At 46.6% G+C, this 19,523-nt stretch overlaps 2 protein-coding genes across 2 annotated transcripts; both read right to left on the reverse strand.

The window, feature by feature from the left end:
* Positions 1-3,227: 3,227 nt before the first annotated feature.
* Positions 3,228-4,933, reverse strand: LOC117653641. Its single transcript, XM_034399445.1, has 3 exons — positions 4,844-4,933; positions 3,420-3,675; positions 3,228-3,322 (listed from the first exon to the last, which is right to left on the reverse strand). Exons 1-3 carry the CDS (start codon positions 4,931-4,933, stop codon positions 3,228-3,230), a joined length of 441 nt encoding a protein of 146 aa, XP_034255336.1.
* A 10,538-nt stretch (positions 4,934-15,471) lies between these two features.
* LOC117653642 (zinc finger BED domain-containing protein 4-like) lies at positions 15,472-17,101 on the reverse strand. The gene is made up of 3 exons (XM_034399446.1): positions 16,301-17,101; positions 15,956-16,223; positions 15,472-15,875 (listed from the first exon to the last, which is right to left on the reverse strand). The coding sequence occupies exons 1-3, from the start codon at positions 17,099-17,101 to the stop codon at positions 15,472-15,474; spliced, it is 1,473 nt and encodes a 490-aa protein (XP_034255337.1).
* Between the last annotated feature and the right edge of the window lie 2,422 nt (positions 17,102-19,523).

Raw genomic sequence — 19,523 nt, forward strand, 5'->3', positions numbered from 1 at the left:
CCTTTTTTCACCTCATTAGGGGTCAGTGCATTCAGCTTCGGTCTTCCCCGCACCGTGTTTCGATGGGTGAGTGCCATACGGTTAACGACCAGCCTACAGCCATCAGACAGGTTTTATCTGGTATAAGAGTCAGGGAGGACAGGTCGGGACACGACTTATGGCGCAATCGGACTCAATTTTCAATGATTTCTTTAATTTCTTAAATAATAAAAAATTCAAAGGGTTCTTTTTGAAGTCACACTGTGTACCCCTTTCAATTCTCTTGATGCCTGTGCCTTCCCCCCTGTTTGAACCTTGTGATTACTCCCTTACAAAACCTTACGATGAAGCAAAGTATCGGCTGAAAGTTTTCTTAGGCTCTGACAATAGTATAGACTTTGTACGATGCCACTATCTCTTTGACGTAAACTTCTTAGCTTTTGCACTTTACTTACCGACATATCAAAGCTTCATCAGCCAAAGTCTGAAATAGACTGGACTAATTTTTCCATTTTTCTTGTATTTTACAAATTTGGTACAGGTAACAAAAAAATTAATTATGGAATTTGGTCTCTATATTCACAAAGGGGCTTCAGAATGTTGCCAGGATACTCAGAAAAATAGTGGCCATCCTATCTTGTGCTTACTTTGCCTCTGAGATGGCCTTCAACATTGATTCAAGATACAATGTAAAATCATCGTTTTTCTCTTAAATTTTATGACTTAAAGCACTTGAGGCAGAAGGAGCATCTCCTCCTGAAGGTTTTAAGCTTTGGAGGACTGCAATCGGACCACAAGTTTGCTCGCAAAGTGCGAATGTAGAAAAATCTGTATTGCTCTCCGCTGCCATTTCCTGGTTACGTGTCCTCTTAGGGAATTCTTCTGGATTTCCTCTGTAAATTATGTGTGGGGGCTCATTGGAATCAGTATTTATAGACGGTTTTGATAGTCACGATTCGATACCGAACTATTCGCACATCCCTAGAAGAAGGGAATGACCGCTAGACGTTGGTGGAGTGATCCAGCTATGGGTACTTGCAGTTACCCCCGTTCCAGCGCCACAAGAGGCCGTCTCGCCCAAAAATTTGTTTGTCACACAACTCAAAAGGGAAACCAGTGGAGTGTTCCGCACGCGAGCTACTCTGTGTGATGACTATCCTTACCTTTATTGAATCAGATTTGTCAGAGGTCTGCCACGTCAACATCTCCTATGGTGATGTACTGTGTATACTGTAACGGAGTTGCAACAACCCGATGCGAAGACGAGGCCATGGAGCGATGCGACGTCGAAAACCACGAGGTGGTGAGCCATTCCTGTGAGGCAGACGAACACAGCGTTAAGATCTTATGTGTCATTCCTCCATACGGCAGTACGTCAGCCCAAGCACGGCAACACTCCACTCCACTCGGTTTCCATAGGTACAAAGATAGTCACATCCTGTATATACTATGCCTGGGAGGACATGCGGACGTCCGCGAGAGGCAACGGGACGATGGGCCCAGCCCTGGCATCGTCATCGATACGGGGTTGAAAGTGACGGAGTTGTATAGGGAAAAGCAATATTTCTTTCAAGACGCGAATCGCGAGTAGCTCGAAACTCTTAAAATCGGCCGAATTGGAAGTCAGAGGTGCGGCCCCCGTCACTGTTCCACCGTTGGTTACAGTAGCGCCACCTGTCGCGGGCCCTCGAAACACCGGTGGTTTTGACTGGGGGCAGGATGTGAGCTTTTTTTTTTTTTTTTTTTTTTTTTTGTGGGCGTTGGATTCGAACGTCTTTTATAGAGCTTACTTCTGAATTATGCCTAACCTGAAAAGCGACACTTAGTAAAATACCAAAAACATAACCACTCAATCGTTGACTTGGGAGTATCAGGGGAGTCATCTGCAGCCCCTTTCCAATGATGGAGGGGGAAATAAAAATATTCATATATGTCAAAATATTCACAGATTGCAAAATAGTTGCAAAAAAGGACATAGGGAGGTAAAGACCAATACTCAAACAAACAGAATCTAAAACCGATTTTAAACACCATTTATTTCAACAGGTCGGTCGCTATTTCTGACAAGATGTAATTTGCAATTCAATGTAACAAATCCTAGCTTAGAAGGACAATATTTAGACCATAACAGCAGCTTTTGAACTTCTCAAGGAGCCTTCCAAAGGCTTTGTGGACATGTTCTGTCAGACATATACAGACCACAAAGCTGTCTTGGCTTTCTTTGTGGTCTGTATATGTCTGACAGAACATGTCCACAAAGCCTTTGGAAGGCTCCTTGAGAAGTTCAAAAGCTGCACAGTAACGAGTAACAATACAATTTATAGATGTGGTTCATTTATAATTGCTAGAAGAACATAAAAACACAAATCACAACAGATTTTTTTAAAACTCTTTCAAAAGTGGTTTGCACACTACTTCATCAATCAACCAATCCGAAGCATCACACCACCTACTGAAGATAGGACGGGCCCTTAATTACCACTGCAATAAATCTGGAAGTGAAATTTGTTCCTGCTTAATTCTATACAAATTTTATCTTCAGTCTGACAACTAGAAGTGAAATGGAATACAATGACACCAAAATGGACACCAACAAATGATATTGAGGCCCTGGTCAGGGACCAGAGAAATAACCCTTCCAAAAATACATTGCTGGTCAAATCACCTCATTTCAAGCAACACACACAGGAATTGGAATTTGGAAAAATTGATAGCTTATTATCATTCTTGACCTCTGGTCTTTGGTATACTTTCCAGCTTTGTTAGCCACATAAGACTCCCACTCACGCAAATAGCCCAGGAATTCTTCCTCCAAGTAGTCAAAGCGGGAGTCTCCTACCTCAGTGTATTCTAGAAGGTTTGGGTTTGTAGCTCTTTTCTTGCTATGAACACCACCATTCAGGCAGTCAAAAGCCTTATTCATGTGCCTGATAAACTTGACTAGTTCTTCAGAATATTCTTCTTTAAGTGGGGACTTGTTTTTGAATTTTTCAAGAGCATCTGTAGCATCTGTAGATGAGGTTTACTTACCAGTTAACTGTAAAAATTTGTTGTCACTTTATGACAAAAACATGGATGACATTTTCATCACTTTGAAATGATGACAATCTCGTCACAAATTGATGACGTTTCCATCAAAGCTCCTATACTTATTGCATGGGCGTGACAACAATGTCATCAATTGACTTGATGACATCCTTGTATGGAAAATTAGCCTTGATATTGTCATCAAGTGACGACTCAAATTTTCACAGTGTTGCGGTGAACGCCTCCCGCAGTTCTGCGCGTAAAAGCTGCATAGTAATCTGCTTATCTTCGTTGAACAGTTGAGCTACCTCCGCTCCTGCGCAATAAAAAAACGTAATGATTAGTAAAGATTTGAGAAATTCCGTGAAAGGCAGCCAAACGATATTTTACTACCGAAAACTACCGAAAATTACCAAATGGAATGAGGCCGTTTACACGGCGCCCCAAGGCCTCGATGACTTGTTGTTGCACTGTCTCTGGAGATCCTGTGGCATCCACGACTGCATGAAGTCCTGGTTCGTTCTCCATCCAGTTGTCCAGAATAAGATGAAGCTGTTGAATGTAATCCTTGGACAGTGTGTTTTCTTCATCCCTTGCCCTTTGTTGAATCCTTTGGTAAGCTGTCGTGGCACTGCCTCGAAGATACAGAAAATATTCCTTTCTCTTGTACTGGTTTTGTCCGTATGTCAGACAGAGCCTTGAAAATGGTATGAGTGACTGCGTTGCACCGCGTGGTGCGTTGTTTTCTTTCGTTGTGAAGCATTATTTGAATGAGTGTATTTTCGATTGAGGTTTTTAGCATGATGACTCCAGGTGTGGTTAATTCTATTTTTATTTGTGGGTTGAGTGACTTGACAGTGAATGTATGTAGGATGAATGAGAGTTCCCTTGTGGTGGTGCCGAAGAGGCATTCGTGGCTACATTTTAGACTTTGAACTGAAGCACCAAGATTTATCAACCATCTATTGTCTGGGGGCAGGCATGCATTCAGTTCAGCCACGCACTTGACGGCCTCGTCTTGTGCTGTTGTCCGTTTCTCTTTTGTCTGCGTTGTATTTGACTTGAATGCGTGCATAGATATGACTATGTTATTGTTGCTTGTGGCTGGAGGTAGAGTTGGTACTTTCCTAGATCCTGCTTCCAGCATGTATTGTCTGCTTGCAGTATCAGTGGGTATGGTGTCGGTCCAAACTCCGGCTGGTGTTTGTGAGATGTACGTGCTTAGTGCATGTTCTGGCCTATTTTGAGTTGTGACAACTTCGTTGGCATTGTTCTGCGCAATGTCCCTGTCGATTATGTCTGAGATTCTGGATTACTTCGTCTCGAACTTCAAACTGTTCCTCTGTGAACGGGAGTGCTAACCTGGAATCATATAACGGTGGTGGTGTTTGGTATGTGTCTTGTGTGTACGAAGTACTTGGTCCCGGTTGGCATGTATCCCAGTTGTACAAAGTACTTGGTCCCGGTTGGCATGTATCCCGGTTGTACGAAGTGCTTGGTTCTGGTGTTTCTGTGAATTCGTATGGGTCGTGTGTGTTGCATTGTTCTGAGGTGGTTGTGTTGTGTAAGTGTTCTTCGTAATGTATTTCACTGTTAAGTTCGTCTTTTGGCTCTGTTTTTACGGGAACGTCCACTAGGTACTCAAATATTTCTACTCCTGCTGGAAGTTCTTCGTCTTGTTCCGTGGTGTTTCCTGCTCTGCGAGGACTCCTGCGCACTTTGAGTGCATGGGGCCCGGTTGTAGCTTCACTCATTACGCCGACCTGCATAGGCCTATCAGCGCTGATGATGATGATGCCTCCTGTTTGGAAGCCGTGCCCCTGGCCTCGGTTTGTACTTTTGCCTCGGGCGGCTCCTCGTCCTCGAGCTGCGCCTTGGCCTCGGGCACGCCCTCCGCCTCTGGTTCGGTGTTCGCTTCGGCCAACATCGCCGCCAGGGCCTGGAACGGAGTTTGTAGTAATTCCACTGAGTGTCGTGCTTTCTCGGGTGTATGTATGGTTTGTATGTGTATGTATGTCTCCTCGCCACTGGTGAATGGTGTGTGTACTGGTATGAGTGACTGTATTTCTTTGGTGTCTAAGTTGTATTGTGTATAGCCGACGAAATGTGTGATTTGTAGTTTATGTTTGTCATCGTTGGTGGTGCCTAGCGGCCATGTTCCGTGTTCTAACATTTGCAGGAACACATCGCAGTCTAGCAGTTGATGTCGGAAGACTAGACATTCTACTGCGGCGGACACGCTTAGGAGCATGTCGGGGTGTATTAGCTGCCTTGTTTGAAGAAGCCAGATCTCAAGGTCGAATTGTTTTGCTGCGCACACTGTATTTGTGCAGGCTTTTTGAGCTAGCTGGATTACGTGGGCGAACTCGTATGCATATTCTTCTAGTGCAGTCGCACCCGCCGTCTCGTCAGCCAAGTATAGGGAGGCCAGTAAGAGTTGGCAGGCTTGCTGCAGAATAGCATCTGTTAAACAGGAAGTGATACCAATCACTGACCTTTTCGCAAATTGGAGCGGTGGGCATTCGTGTAACCCGTCCGCATTTGTGGTGGATTGCAGGAGGCGAAGGAGTTGCCCTATGCACCTTGTCGCTTTTCTTTTTATGTTATCGTTGCATGGCAAACTTTTGCATAATTCCATGAAAGTTTCAATATGTGAACAGAATTATATCTTATGCTTCGCCTGTATGTATTATAAGATATCGGTTATATCTGTTAAGAATTATACCTGAGGAGATATCGTGTTAATCAACAAAAATTATTTATGCGTTATGTGTGATGAGAATTATGCTTGATGGGATTATACCTGATGGGACCTTATACCTGAAGAAGACTACTCAAAAAATTGTTAAAAAAAAATGTTTTTTATTTTTTTTCTTGAAAACTATTGCAGATATGAAGCCCATTCTAGTCAATTCTGTGACACTACTGCACTGTAAAAAATTATGTTGTAATTTAGCAGTAAATATGTTGCTAATTTTCTTAGCGATCAAAGTTGTTTTCAAATGACTTTCGTTGTTTACTAACGAGTTGCGTCGTTCGTCCACAAGATGTTTGTAAACCGGTAGACAGCCTTATTTGCATCAATTTTTATTGCCGATCAGGTCACAGACCTAGTAAAGTCCCGGTTACCCCGCAGTAACCATTTCTTAGATTGTCCGGGTTGTTTGTACGCAGCAAAATATTGTTTTGAAACAGCATGAGTCATAAAAATAATTAGCAACGAATTCGTCGTTTTAAAACAAGCAAACTTGTTCACAAACAACAACGTTCTCGAGGTTGGTAATTGTGTTGTTGTTTTAAAACAACAATTTTTAACAGTGTGGGGATGAGTCTCCCTGATTTTTTCCCCACAGATCTGAGCAAGTATGCTAACAAAATCTTACGAGAAGCAAAATTTTAAACGTTTCGACTAAATCTCCAAAAAATGTCCAAAGTCACTTTCCCTTAAGCCAAAATGAAGCTTACTCAATTATCTAAAAGGATTTTAACACAGAAATTGTAAAATCTTAATCCGTCTACATCAAATTTTTTTTTAAAAAAAGTGCTTTTAACATGTATGAGCCCCCTTAAGATGGTTCAAGTTCAGTTGTACAGTGCTGAGAAGTGTTCTTCGAGTCTCACAGCCTCTAACTGCTCTACAAATCAAAGAGTGTACACAGTATGCTCTAACTGGAGCGTGCCTGCAAGCACGCTCTAGCTAGCGCATGCCTACCAAGCATGCACTAACTAGTGCATACATGCCATGTACACGCTTCCTGATGCAGAAAGCTCCCTATCCCTTATGTAGTAAATGTATGCTTCAGTTAGCGTGTACATGGCATGTATGCACTAGTTAGTGCATGCTTGGCAGGCATGCGCTAGTTAGAGCGTGCTTGCAGGCATGCTCCAGTTAGAGCGTACCATGTACACTCTTTGATTTGTAGAGTGGACTTGAACTTGAACCATCTTGAACTGCACATTGAACATTTTTCTGTTCATTGCACTGGACTTCTCCCTCAATCTGAAATTACTGCTCTCCAAAAAATTAATTATTATTCTTTCCATTTTTTCAAAATCTTTAGCCATTTGCATGACCACCTAAGGATTCAAAACAACGGTTATGAGATGTATGAGACACTTTCCGCTCCGGCCTCGAGGGCAAGGACAGTCGTACTAAAACTATCAAGGCTGCACTTTCATGGTGTACAGGTCAACTCCTCTTCTTATCACTGTGGCATATTATTACTTGTAAGTATTTTCCCATCCTTATTTTGCCTGAAATTATTGCTCTCCAAACATTTATCAATTTTTCTTTCCACCTTCTTTTCATTTCAGCCATTGGCAGGACCAACAGAAAATTTTATTGTCTACTCAGGTCTGTGACGAACATCTGGCTATGCTGCAGCCTTGAAGAAATGAATTGAATTGGAAAACTTGGGTCGCAAATGAGAATAGACTATGACTAAATACTCGAACCACAACTGTGATCCTTAGTTAATCAGTTCATTTATTTTTACTCTTTCTATACATCAACCAAAAACAAAGTAGTCATCTAAAGAGAACGAGTATTGTGCTCAACACTGTAATTTGGTGATGTGATTCACATTGAAATGTACAACAGATATGGATTCAACAATATTCCAATTAGACAGCCCTTGACACAGTTAACAGAAAAACTATGAGGTTTTTTTCAACTTTTTATGTAAAATTTGGAGAAAATGGCGTTATAAAAGTGTGAGTGGTCTGTGGCTGAAGTTGTTCAATGGTGATCTTATCTTGACTTTTGCCATTGAATGTGAAGAGAAAAGCATATGAAATGATGATAGGAAGCAACTTCAGAATGTAATATACAATATATATCTCAGGTTTTTCTGTAATCAGTGTGCAAATTTTGATGAAAATTGGATTTTATATATGAAGTGACCCATTCGTTTCCTTTGGCTTCTTGTTCAATTTTGTAATGTTCTTTTAACTGGAGGGCAAACCCCTTACTTGAAGCTACATGGGTGATTAAGGTTACCAGAAGTTGCTTGAATCTTTGAAAACGAAAATTGCCTATATAATCTGAACGGTGCATATTTCGGCCCAAAAAATTTGTGGCCTTTCTTAGACCTACAAGGACTACCTTTGACCAAAAAATAGAGGAAATCGGCATCGGTCGTGTTCCACGATCGGACTTCTTAAAAAAAAAAATGCCTCTAGCGCTCTTATAAATCTGTGTTTTCTGAGGGATCTTGCAGTATTCTCCGTAGGACCCTACAGTCTACGGACAACACTGCAAGGTCCTACGGAGAAGACTGTACGGATCTACGGAGAATAGGGTACTTCGGAGGAAATCTAGAACGGAAATGAAGAAGAAATTAGGAAGAACGAAGTATGCAAAATGCATGAGAAGCAGCGCCGGTTTGTCGCTTCCGCAGAGCTGTATTTTCTTTCAAGTTGGCCATTCCTTCTTCTTGATTTCTTCTCAACTTCCGTCCCAGCTCTTCCGTTTTTGTTCTTTTGGGCCAGAGCTTCCTTGGAGTACTCTACCAGTCGGCTGGGCCCTGCTGGGGAATGGAAAGGTTGGCCGTGGCCTTGTGTGTGCGGAACCGCCCTGCTGCAGACTGACTCCGAGTCACCTTCGTCGCTGTCTCTCTCGCACTCATGGGGCGTGCCGTTTGGTTGCGAGGGAGACAGCGACGAAAACTGTTCTCGGAATCAGTCTGCTGCTGGCGTAACACGACAGGTCGAGACCTGCTCGCTCACCCCGTCCCTCACGCCCTGCAGGTCCCGTCTCTCTCGCGCCCAGTCGGAACGCTCTGCGAGTGAGAGAGAGGCGCTTCCCGCTCGGAGTGAGTCTGCAAGTCGCAGCAAGCCAAGGAGGCGAGGGGAGGGGGACAGGCAGGGAGGGAGGCTGCGCGTCGCGGCGGGGGAGGGCAGCCAAGCCGCGACCGCCGCGCCCCGCCGCCGCCAGTTGAGCCCCAGCCGTCCGCCGGTGCAGGCGCGTCGTGCGTCCCGCTGCGGCGCGGCCCGCGAGACAGGACCACGAGCAGTCGCGCCGACGCGGTGCTCACAGCTCAGGAAAGCACGGCCTCTGTGAGTTCTCGTGGTCGAGGGCCACTGCCTCCTTGGCAACCACTGCCGTGGCCCTCGACCGCGAGGACTCACAAAGGCTTTTTCACTGGTAAAAGTGTGGCATTGTGCTCCTGGTAGTTGCCTGTCTGGCGGTGCAGTGGGGGAGACGGTCAACTTCGAGGGACGGGGAGACGTCTGAGTAGGCTCCGAAGTAGTTTTGGTTGTTTTGCTTCTTCGACTTGCGGTCCAGACGTTTGCTACGATATCCCATCAGTGGCCGCCGTCTTCGCGGAGACTCCTCTTGTCTTCTTGTTTCGCCAGCAGCGTAGTCTTCATTACTCTTCGGTGGTCGTTTCCTCTGCGTAGTCGTTCCTGCCGTCTCGACCGGCCGTGTGGTTGGTTGCTCGGCCCGGCGGTGTTCCCAGAGTCTTGCAACGGGGCGAACATTGCTGCCGTACCTCAGCGCAGCTGTGTTCGTTCGCCTGGAGAAGTGAGCTCTTGGAGCAAGTGCGTTCTATTGCAACACAGCAAACGTTACTGTTGAAATTCAGATCGTTGCTTTGATGCACTGTAACGTACGTGTTTCAAAAGCTCACCGTTCTCGGTGTTCCTTTGCAGTCGTAAGTACCTGGCATACCACGGAGTGCTCCTTACTCGCAACGAAGCAGAGATAAGGCAACTTCGGACGTGGGCAACTACTCAAATTGTGAATAAGGGAAAAAATTTAGAGTGCGAACCCATAGCAGACAAAACCCACTGCAATGAACGTCGTGGCGACCCGGGGCAGCTCGAGGCCCAAGGCGATCGCGGTTCTCCGTCCTGGAGAAGAATAACCCAGCGCTGAAATTCTTCTTTTCTTGATCAGTAACAGCCAGTGGCTTCTCCTCACATTGCATGGCACCAGCCAGATGTCATTAAAGTAGGCCTGGTCTTCTTTGACTTGTTCAAGCACATTTCAGAATGGAAAGCACTCAAGTTTTTAAGTTGAATACTCAATAGTATTACTTGGCAAACAATTGACTCGTGCGCGAGGGCGCGGTGTCGTTCGGCATACCCATCGTGGCGACAATTAATCTAATTCGGAGTATCCGTAGGCGAGGCCGCAGCAGAGTGCCTTGGTGAAGAGGTAGACGAACAAGCCCAGGAGCCCCGGCACGGTTTTTACTGCTGCGTCCACGTGTAGTTCTACAGGGCGTCCATCCGAAATCCTTTCAAGATCCAAATATAGTATGGGTGGCTTCGTCCACACTGGCCGTCTGCAAAAGAAAGGGATCTCCGCCATTTTACGGGCGATCGGCACACGCCACACTTATCCGTGGATTGCAAGCATTGTGCACACGTAAACAAATGAGCACAAGGAGGGACGAAATCTACCCCCTTTCAAAAACAAATTTTGCAAATAAATTTGTCATGTGCTTTGCAATGCTCCTGTGCATTTGGCTTGATACCTGTTGTTATAGTACGTTTTGAAAAAGAGCTGGAATAGTGTCTACTGGTTGAAGTTGTGTCTGCACCTTTTGAATGTAATCTTTACCAAGCAGTCATACCAGAAAACCGCAATATGGCGAGTCTGTGGCGTGTTCGAATGCCACGTCGTCACCGTCTTTATGTCGATGGACTGCGTGCTCCGTATTGAGGAGGTCCGTTAGGCCGTCTCGCTTTCTCGCGACCTCCGCGAATATTTAGCTCATTTTAAAGCCAAGCTCCTGCGGCCGGGATTCTTCTTCGAGAGTCATAAACTGTCTAACAGTGCAAAACAAGTCGAGGTTACCTTGAGCTCCCGCTCCAGTTGTGCTTGCGTGAGGCAATCCATGATCTTGAACCGGGTCTCCTGGACCTCCTTTTGGGGGCGTCTCGAGCTGGCCCGAAACAATAAGTGCACAACAAGATAATGAGGCCATGCTATTTCACAAACTGCTAAATGAACCGAGTTGAAAGCCACTCATTTGCATGCCAACAGCACCGCCCGTAGACCACAATGCTACGGTCCCCATAAACTCTGCTAATAACATACTTTCTTGCTGGGCTTCGGAGTGCAATCCGCAGCGGTGGATGAACTGGGGCCGGCCACATGCACCAACGATTTCCCAGACTTCGGATTAGGCGACTACAACAGAAAGAAAGCCTAATAGTAAAACACAAATAACATCTTGACTGCTGATGCTATTTTCAGGCAATTGTAACTCACCTCCCTGTCCCGAGACTTCTGACGGTGTGGACCGGCCCGGTAGTGGACTCAGATTCTCCCTGCTCTTGCGGGACGCCTGGGTGATTTCGTGCGTAGGGGCCGTTTTCGCCACCTTGGAAAGTCACACAATCAACCTTGCACTCTTAAAACCTTGCGCAGAATGTGTTCGCATTACAAACCATTTAGTTCGCAGCTTGCGAAGAGTTTGGCTTGATTGTATTACGAACTAATAGTTCGCAATTTTGCGAACAATGTGTTTGTAAGGGCTTCGCAATACAAACACGTTGTTCGCAAATTGCGAAGCACCTCTTCGCAAGTTGCGAACTACTGATTTGCAATACGGATGCGTTCTTCGCATTGCAAACAAGTGAGACACTCCGCAAGCTTGCAAACACATCGGTTCGCAAGGTTTTAAGAGTGATGCTTCTTTAGCCGGAATTTTGCCTAGATGGCATCAACTGAACCCCAGGAAGACACTATGAGCGTGGGCCAGATACAAGTTGACTTTCGTGTTCTCCCCCTATAAAATATGATAGAATTTACTGAAGATATGACGGAAATTGCGTTTGACGGAAATGACAAACAGTCGCCGACGACCATGTTTTGATTGGGCTGTATTGTTGTGGGCTGCTTGGTGGTTTTCTGAACCACAAGACGTCACCGTCTCTTCTTTACAGGCTCCCACCTCAAATTAACATGACAGTCACGATACAGTTCTCCTGTAACCCCGTGTAACCCCGTGTTACCCCCCCCCCCCAAGAAATTTTGTGGAAAATCTCAGCCGGATCGGACCAAAACTTCTGGTATCGAAAACTTATCAGCCTGAAGTTCCAGGAAATGTGCACGGCAGGCCGCGCTGCCCGCCGCGCCGCTCCACTGGCAGGCGGCGTCTCGGGTGTCGACGGGCCGCGCGGCTGGCAGTGCCGTGGCGGCCGGAAAGGCGTCGCGTTGCAGAGACGGCCGAGGGGCCGGGAGAAACGCCAGCGAAGCACTCTGCGTGTTTATCAGGCCGGCATTCCGCGCACCCCGCTGTGCGAGAGACAGGCGAGTCCTTGTTGCCGTGGGGCGGCCCTCCACCCGCACCGCAGCGCCTCACACTGGAAGGCAAGGACACTCGTTGGAATGCAAGGACTGGAATGCGGGGCGAGGGGCGCTCCGTGAGGGAGGCAGAGAAAGCACGGCCCGACATCGACCGGCAGTGCGCTGCACACGGACCTCGCCAGGACCACGGCGAAACCGCCTCCTGGAGTCCCAGGAAAGTCTGTCAATTTACAGGGAAATCTCCCGAGATTGTCAGGAATATCAGTAAACTCCCAGGAAATGGTTTGAACGCGGAGACTGATTCGAGAGTCGTTTGCGTCGCTGTCTCTCTTGCACTAAGTCACGTGGCTAAAAACGGACGGAAAATTCTGTTTGTTTCTTTGCCAAGGTTCTCGATAGCGCTCTTATAAATCTGTGTTTTCTGAGGGATCTTGCAGTATTCTCCGTAGGACCCTACAGTCTACGGACAACACTGCAAGGTCCTACGGAGAAGACTGTACGGTTCTACGGAGAATAGAGTACTTCGGAGGACAGCTAGAAAGGAAATGAAAATGAAATTAAGAAGAACGAAGTATGCAAAATGCGTGAGAAGCAGCGCCAGTTTGTCGCTCCGCAGAGCCGAGGGGGTAGCAACTCCCAAAAATCGCGGCCCGACTATTACGTTTTGAGACTATTACGCGTAATAGATGGGATATTACGTATATTACGCGGCTATTACGTTCTATTACGGACTATTGTGCTACGCGGTTATTACGCTTTGAAAAACAGCGCCAAATCTTTCACGTTGCTTCCGCTTCCTGCAACATACTCGTGTTATGAAAAATCCCGCTGTTCATTTGCATGCACAGTTTTTCTTTTCTTTTTTGGTAATCAAGTGAATTTTCAAAGTGGTCCAAATCAAGATCTTCTTTCAGAAATGGATTCGTCTCGTCAAGACAAACAAAAAATGTCAACACATCTCATAGGTTTGGACGGGAATGACAACGTTATTGAGCTTCAAAAGTACCAAGAAGGTCATTTCTTGACCATCTTTGCAAGTTTGTAGGTGAATAGCCTTTTTATGATCCATCCAAACCTATGACATACGTTGACATTTTTTTGTCTTGTCGAGACAAATCCATTTCTGTAAGATCTTGATTTGGACCAATTGGAAAATTCACTCAAACCGCTGAGAAATATTACAAGATTGGATTTCAAGGCGGCACTTGTAACGTCAAGTTGAAAAGATCTCGGGCTAAATCCATTTCCAAAGTTTTGGTAAATTTTCAAAATCGTCTAAACTGACTTTGATGTCATGAAATGACTGCCTCTTGACAAGTGTACTGTACAAATTAAGGTGATCGCCGTCCTTCCAGGCACAGTAAACGCTGTACCTCTAGGTACAGTAAACACCGTGCTTCTAAGTACGGCAAATCCTGTTAATAAATTAACGGAGAATACCCTACATTTTTCGTACAGTGTACCCCCTACACCCGACTCTGGGGGAATGCCGACAACCGTGCGTGGAGTATAGCCAACGCCATCAGGAGCTGTCCATACTCCCTGACAGGGGCATTTTTGACCTATTACGCGGCTATTACGATAATATTACGTGTATTACGTTATTATTACCGATATTACGCGACTATTTTGGTTATTACGCCGTCATTACGGATATTACGTTGTTATTACAGAGCAGGTGACCCGACTATTACGCGCGTTGCTACCCCCTCGCGCAGAGCTATATTTTCTTTCACGTTGGCCATTCCTTCTTCTTGATTTCTTCTTCACTTCCGTACCAGCTCTTCCGTTTTTGTTCTTCTGCGCCAGAGCTTCCTTGGAGTACTTTATCAGTCGGCTGGGCCCTGCTGGGGGGAAGGGAAAGGTTGGCCGTGGCCTTGTGTGTGCGGAATCGCCCTGCTGCAGACTGACTTCGAGTCATCTTCGTCGCTGTCTCTCGCACTCATGGGGCGTGCCGTTTGGTTGCGAGGGAGACGGAGCGGACGAAAGCGGTTCTCGGAATCAGTCTGCTGCTGGCGTAACACGACAGGTCGAGACCTGCTCGCTCACCCCGTCCCTCATGCCCTGCAGGTCCCGTCTCTCTCGCGTCCAGTCGGAACGCTCTGCGAGTGAGAGAGAGGCGCTTCCCGCTCGGAGTGAGTCTGCAAGTCGCAGCAAGCCAAGGAGGCGAGGGGAGGGGGACAGGCAGGGAGGGAGGCTGCGCGTCGCGGCGGGGGAGGGCAGCCAAGCCGCGACCGCCGCGCCCCGCCGCCCGCCGCCGCCAGTTGAGCTACACTGCGAGAAAAGATCACGGTAAATCCTGTACTGATTACTCCAGACTTCACCGTACTTTTTTAACAGGCAATTCCGTCGTTTTTTTTACAGGCAATACCGTACTTTTTAATACAGGAAACACCGTACTTTTTTAACAGGTAATCCCGTACTTTTTTACCCGGCAATCCCGTACTTTTAATACCTATCAAAAACTGCTATAATTTTGTTTAGTCGGTTGACCCTCTTTTTCCAAGTTCCTGATGTACGCAACTGCTGAAGTCGGACTCCTGGACCCCCCTTCCGACCACTCGTTGGAAAGGTCTTGACGAGACCTATCGAAAGGTGCAATAAAATTTTTCAGTCGGTCGACCCCCTTTTTTCAAGATCCTGATGTGGACAATTCTTGGAAGCGGCCCTTGTTGGGACCAGACCTGGCCCTTCCTACGGCATGGACTGTACGGATGAACGGCAACTACTGTTAAAAGACTACGGAATATTTTGTAAAACAAGTACGGTAAATACTGTAGACTGTACGGTGGATACTGGTTTTTGAAGTACGGTAAAGTTTGGCTAAAAAATTATCCAGGATTTACCGTCATTTTTTCTCAGAGTGTAGAGATGGGCATCGTATAGAAAAGTATCGATATCGCAAATATCGATATTCACACCTTACGATATATCAAATATCGATATATCGCGTAAAAATTATCGATACGACGATATATCGAATGAATATCGAATGAATTGGCGCGTAGTCGATTAAACGTTTAAAATAGAGCCAAAATTACGTGTTTGATCAGGTATTAAAGGTAATTTAGGGCATTACAAGTATCAAATTACTCTTTATTGACTATCATCATACGTATTTCTCTTTGACTAGGCAACTAAAGTTAAAGTTACGCTTTGGTCAGAATCACAAGATTAAAAACTCAATAATTTAAGTCACACTATTTCTTTAGTCTAGCTGCCTCCCAAAACTTAGTGGGGACGGTCTTTAAAAACAGTCTTTGGCGCAGGTGGGTGGAAGTGATGCGGTTGCCCTTGTCATCGGCGATGTCACCGGCAATCGAGAACCCGCGCTCCATCGACACGGACGTGGCGAGAGTTGTCAGCAGGCGGCGGGCGACGGGGTACATGCCCGGATACTGTATCTTCAGCTTTTCCCACACTTCCAATGGGTTCTTGTCCATGCTGACAATTTCTCGCCCCAAGTAGCCCCGCACCTCAGCCCGAGCTTGTGCTGGGATGTCGTTTCCTGTGCGCGTGCGGCCTTCCCTCGAGGAGGCGACGAGCTCAGCGTGCGAGCTCCAGAGACCGCCACCAGCGTTCCCGGCCACCGCGTCACTTTCTCCTAAAACAAAGCGGAGCATTGCAGTGACGGATGCGCAGCTGCGGTCTTCGTTCATGCATACATAGAGTATTGTGACTTACCAGCAGAGGTGTCATTGTCCGCAGCGGCGGTGTCGTCAGTGAGGTTTAGCAGCAGCTCCTGCTTCACCTGCTCCTCTATGTAGGCAACGGCGTCGGCTGCGGCCAAGGGGCTTTGAAAGTAATGCTTGATGAACCTAGGGTCCAAAATAGTTGCTGCAGCAACCATTTTGTTGGTCTCTATGCCCCCGAAGCGTCGCAAAAGTTCCCCGGAGAGGAAAGTCTTCAAACGCGACGCGATATCACCCTCAGCAGGAACCGCGTTCACAGCCTGAAAATACCAAAAAAAGGGTTAAAAATGAGGCATGATTGATATTTGTGCAGAGTATACAGTGGTTGTACCCTTACCTTCAGAAGGAGGTGGTACATCGGAATGCATTTACTCAATGTTGTAGTTTTCTCGGCACCCATCTCCTTTGTCGCCTCGTGGAATGGTTTGAGAAGGTCCAAGATTGACTGCAAGGTTTGCTGTTCTGCAGCATTGGGCATGTTCACAGCAGGAAATTTGGAGGCTGCCAAAACCACCACCGGCCGCAACTCCATCCACCTTTCTAGCATAAGATAGGTGGATCCCCAGCGCGTGGGGACATCCTGAAGGAGCCGCAGGGTTGTGCCCTCACTTTTTCCGAACTGCTCCATTTGGATTTTCTTAATTTCGTCGGAGAAATTGCTGCTGCAGTGGGACAATGTCACTACTTCCTTGACCTTCTTGAGCAGCTCGGCCACTCCTGGAACATGGGGCTGTTGGTTCTTGTCTTTCTCAAACAGGGCCACTTTCGGGACCAAGTTAAGGGTATGGTCGAAGCATGGTAGCACTTTACTGCTGCCGAAGGTCAGCTTGACAGCTAGTTTTATATTTTCGGCATTGTCCGTGATGCAGGCCGTCACACGCAGGGGATCGATGGCCCAGTCAGTGCAGCATTCCAACATCTTGTCCCCCAAGTAGACCCCAGTGTGCCTTTCCATCAGTCTAATAAGTCCTATGACTAGGCTCTCCATCTGTACTCCCTCGCCGTAGTGCACGGTCACTCCCAAGTACCCCGACGTGCTGTGCGACTCCGTCCAGTTGTCCGCCGTCAGGCAAAGGCTGGGCGCTTCACGCAGTTTCTCCCGCACAACACCTGCCAGAATCTCGTACTTGGACTCCATCAGGCGAGTAGTGGTCCGACGCGATGGAGGCGTCCATAGGGGCACTGCTCTGCTCTCTGCTGGCAAAATAGCGAAATCCCTCACCATCGGGGAGGGACAACGGCAGGTTTTGCCGCATCATCATGAATAAGAGTGAGCTAATTTATTTAATACGTGCAACGCCTTCCCATGACCCCCTCCGATTTTGACCAAATTTTTTTTCTGAGATGCCCTTATGGTAAGAAAAAACATCCTAAAATATTAGGTCGCTAAAAAATTTATTGGCCGAGAAAACCAATGTTTTCTAAATTTGCCACTTTTTTTACTTAATTTGGGAGTTTCTTTACTACTCTGAGGTTTTTGGTGCTAAGTGGCTGAAAATTGGTATCCTTATGTAAAATTGCCCAAGGAACAAGAATATGGTCACAGATTTGACCTACGACCGATATCTTGAGAAATACTTACCCAAAACGACCAAATTTTACTGAAAATACCCAAATTTTGGGGAAACGGTAAAAAATATTTTTTATCCACGATCCGTTGACGCCATCCTGTAGAAAAAGAGCTAATAAAGCCAATGAGCACACGCCCAGGTTTGTAGCTCAAACCGTTTAGAAGCTGTAAGGCGTCAAAGATGGAGGTTTTTTTAGAGGGCCTAAAAACCGGCACTTTTGACCTCTGCGCTCAATGTCCGGCACCCGAGCCGTACCAGCCATGATCGTTTTCGTATAGTTGGTTTCGAGGTGAGGTCTGCGTGCGCAATGGGAGTCAAGAAGAGGGTGAAGCGGCACAGCGTTTCTGAACAGCGTCCTCTTTAGAGCGCCTGAACAGCCGAGTTCACCAAACGGCGCTTGGAAAGCACTCGTCGCACCGTGGGCGTGGGCTCGCTCAAGGCCACGAACAATGCCATTCAGTGTAAGTCTAAAACTGTGGCCCTCGACAAGCTTCGGATTCTGTTGGCTGCCCCCTTCCTTCTCTCTCTTTCCCACATGGTCCAAAGCCGTGGCCCACGACCCCTCAACCTGCCCCCAATACCGGATATATTGTGTGTTGTTTCAGATGAATTTCAAGCTTTTTGTCGGAAGCTGTCGCCCTTTGGTAAGCTTAGGAAGTTCTTCGGAATCTGTCGGCGTTTACCCCGGCGGTTTTCACACTTTCCTAACCCTGAAGGATCGAGGGCGAGGGGTTGTAATGTTGGGAAAGGCTGGGAAACAGGAAGGGGCAAGGGGCGACGACTTGCAATTCTCTTCCGAACCTTCCTGAGGGCGATAGCTTGAGACCATAACCGAACAAAAGCTTGAAATTCGTCTGAAACAACACACAAGTTATCCAGTGTTGGGGTGAAGGTTGAGGGGTCGAGGGCGGTGGTTTGGCAACGTGGGAAAGGAAGAAGAAGAAGAGAGAGGAGGGGGGTGGAGATTGCGGCCGACGGTTGGTTTGCAAGTTTGCAAGTGTGAAAACCGCCTGGGAAAACGCCGACAGATTCCGAAGAACTTCCCAAGCTTACCAAAGGGCGACAGCTTCCGACAAAAAGCTTGAAATTCATCTGAAACAACACATAATATATCCGGTATAGGGTACTTCCGTAGATCCCTGAACCGGAAGCTCACAGACGCCATGTTGGCGGAAGTAGATCCAAACTTGACATGGGAAAGAGACGTTCGTCAAAGGTATCGGCCACACTTGAACATAAACAGTCGTTTGATACTTGTTTGCAGTGCATATGTGTTTCGCGAGCAATATTTGTACAGCTCGGCCATAGTTTTGGATCCGAAGAGAGGTTAGTTTCCGGCCAATTTGGCGTCTGCTTGGCGTCTGCTTCCGGTTCAGGATTCTACGAAAGTACCCTATTGGGGGCAGGTTGAGGGGTCGCGGGCCACGGCTTTGGACCATGTGGGAAAGAGAGAGAAGGAAGGGGCAGCCAATAGAATCCGAAGCTTGTCGAGGGCGACAGTTTTAGACTTAAGGGAGTATGGGGCGATTTGTAACAGATTTCGGAATTCTCTATACAAAATTAAGAACATTCTGCATATCGGTGTCATACTTGTGCCAGTTGAGCAGTCTGGCCCTTCATCTAGACTGTGCAGCTCCATTGGATCAATCTGGAGTCCGTAATCTTTGAAATCTAAAACGTTTCCCAAACCCTTGCATGCTGTTACGAATCGCCCCAGCATGGGGTTATTTGTAACAGCCATGAGGCTTTTCATAACATCCTACACATTAAATGAAACATCGTCGGGAATGTTATCTCATCCACCAGTCGTTCTTCGGGTGTCCTGCAGACGTCTAAAAATCTACATTACAAGCTGCCGTTGACCGCCTTAGCATTAACTGATAGGCTATGTCAATCCTAACCTCCCTTTTTTCAATTTTAGAGGAAAGCATAGAATAACTCGCTTTAAAATGCATTTCGAGCTGTGTAAATGTATTGGAATAAAACAGC

This window comes from Thrips palmi, unplaced genomic scaffold (assembly GCF_012932325.1).
Source record: "Thrips palmi isolate BJ-2018 unplaced genomic scaffold, TpBJ-2018v1 HiC_scaffold_8, whole genome shotgun sequence".
Classification (NCBI taxonomy): Eukaryota; Metazoa; Arthropoda; class Insecta; order Thysanoptera; family Thripidae; genus Thrips; species Thrips palmi.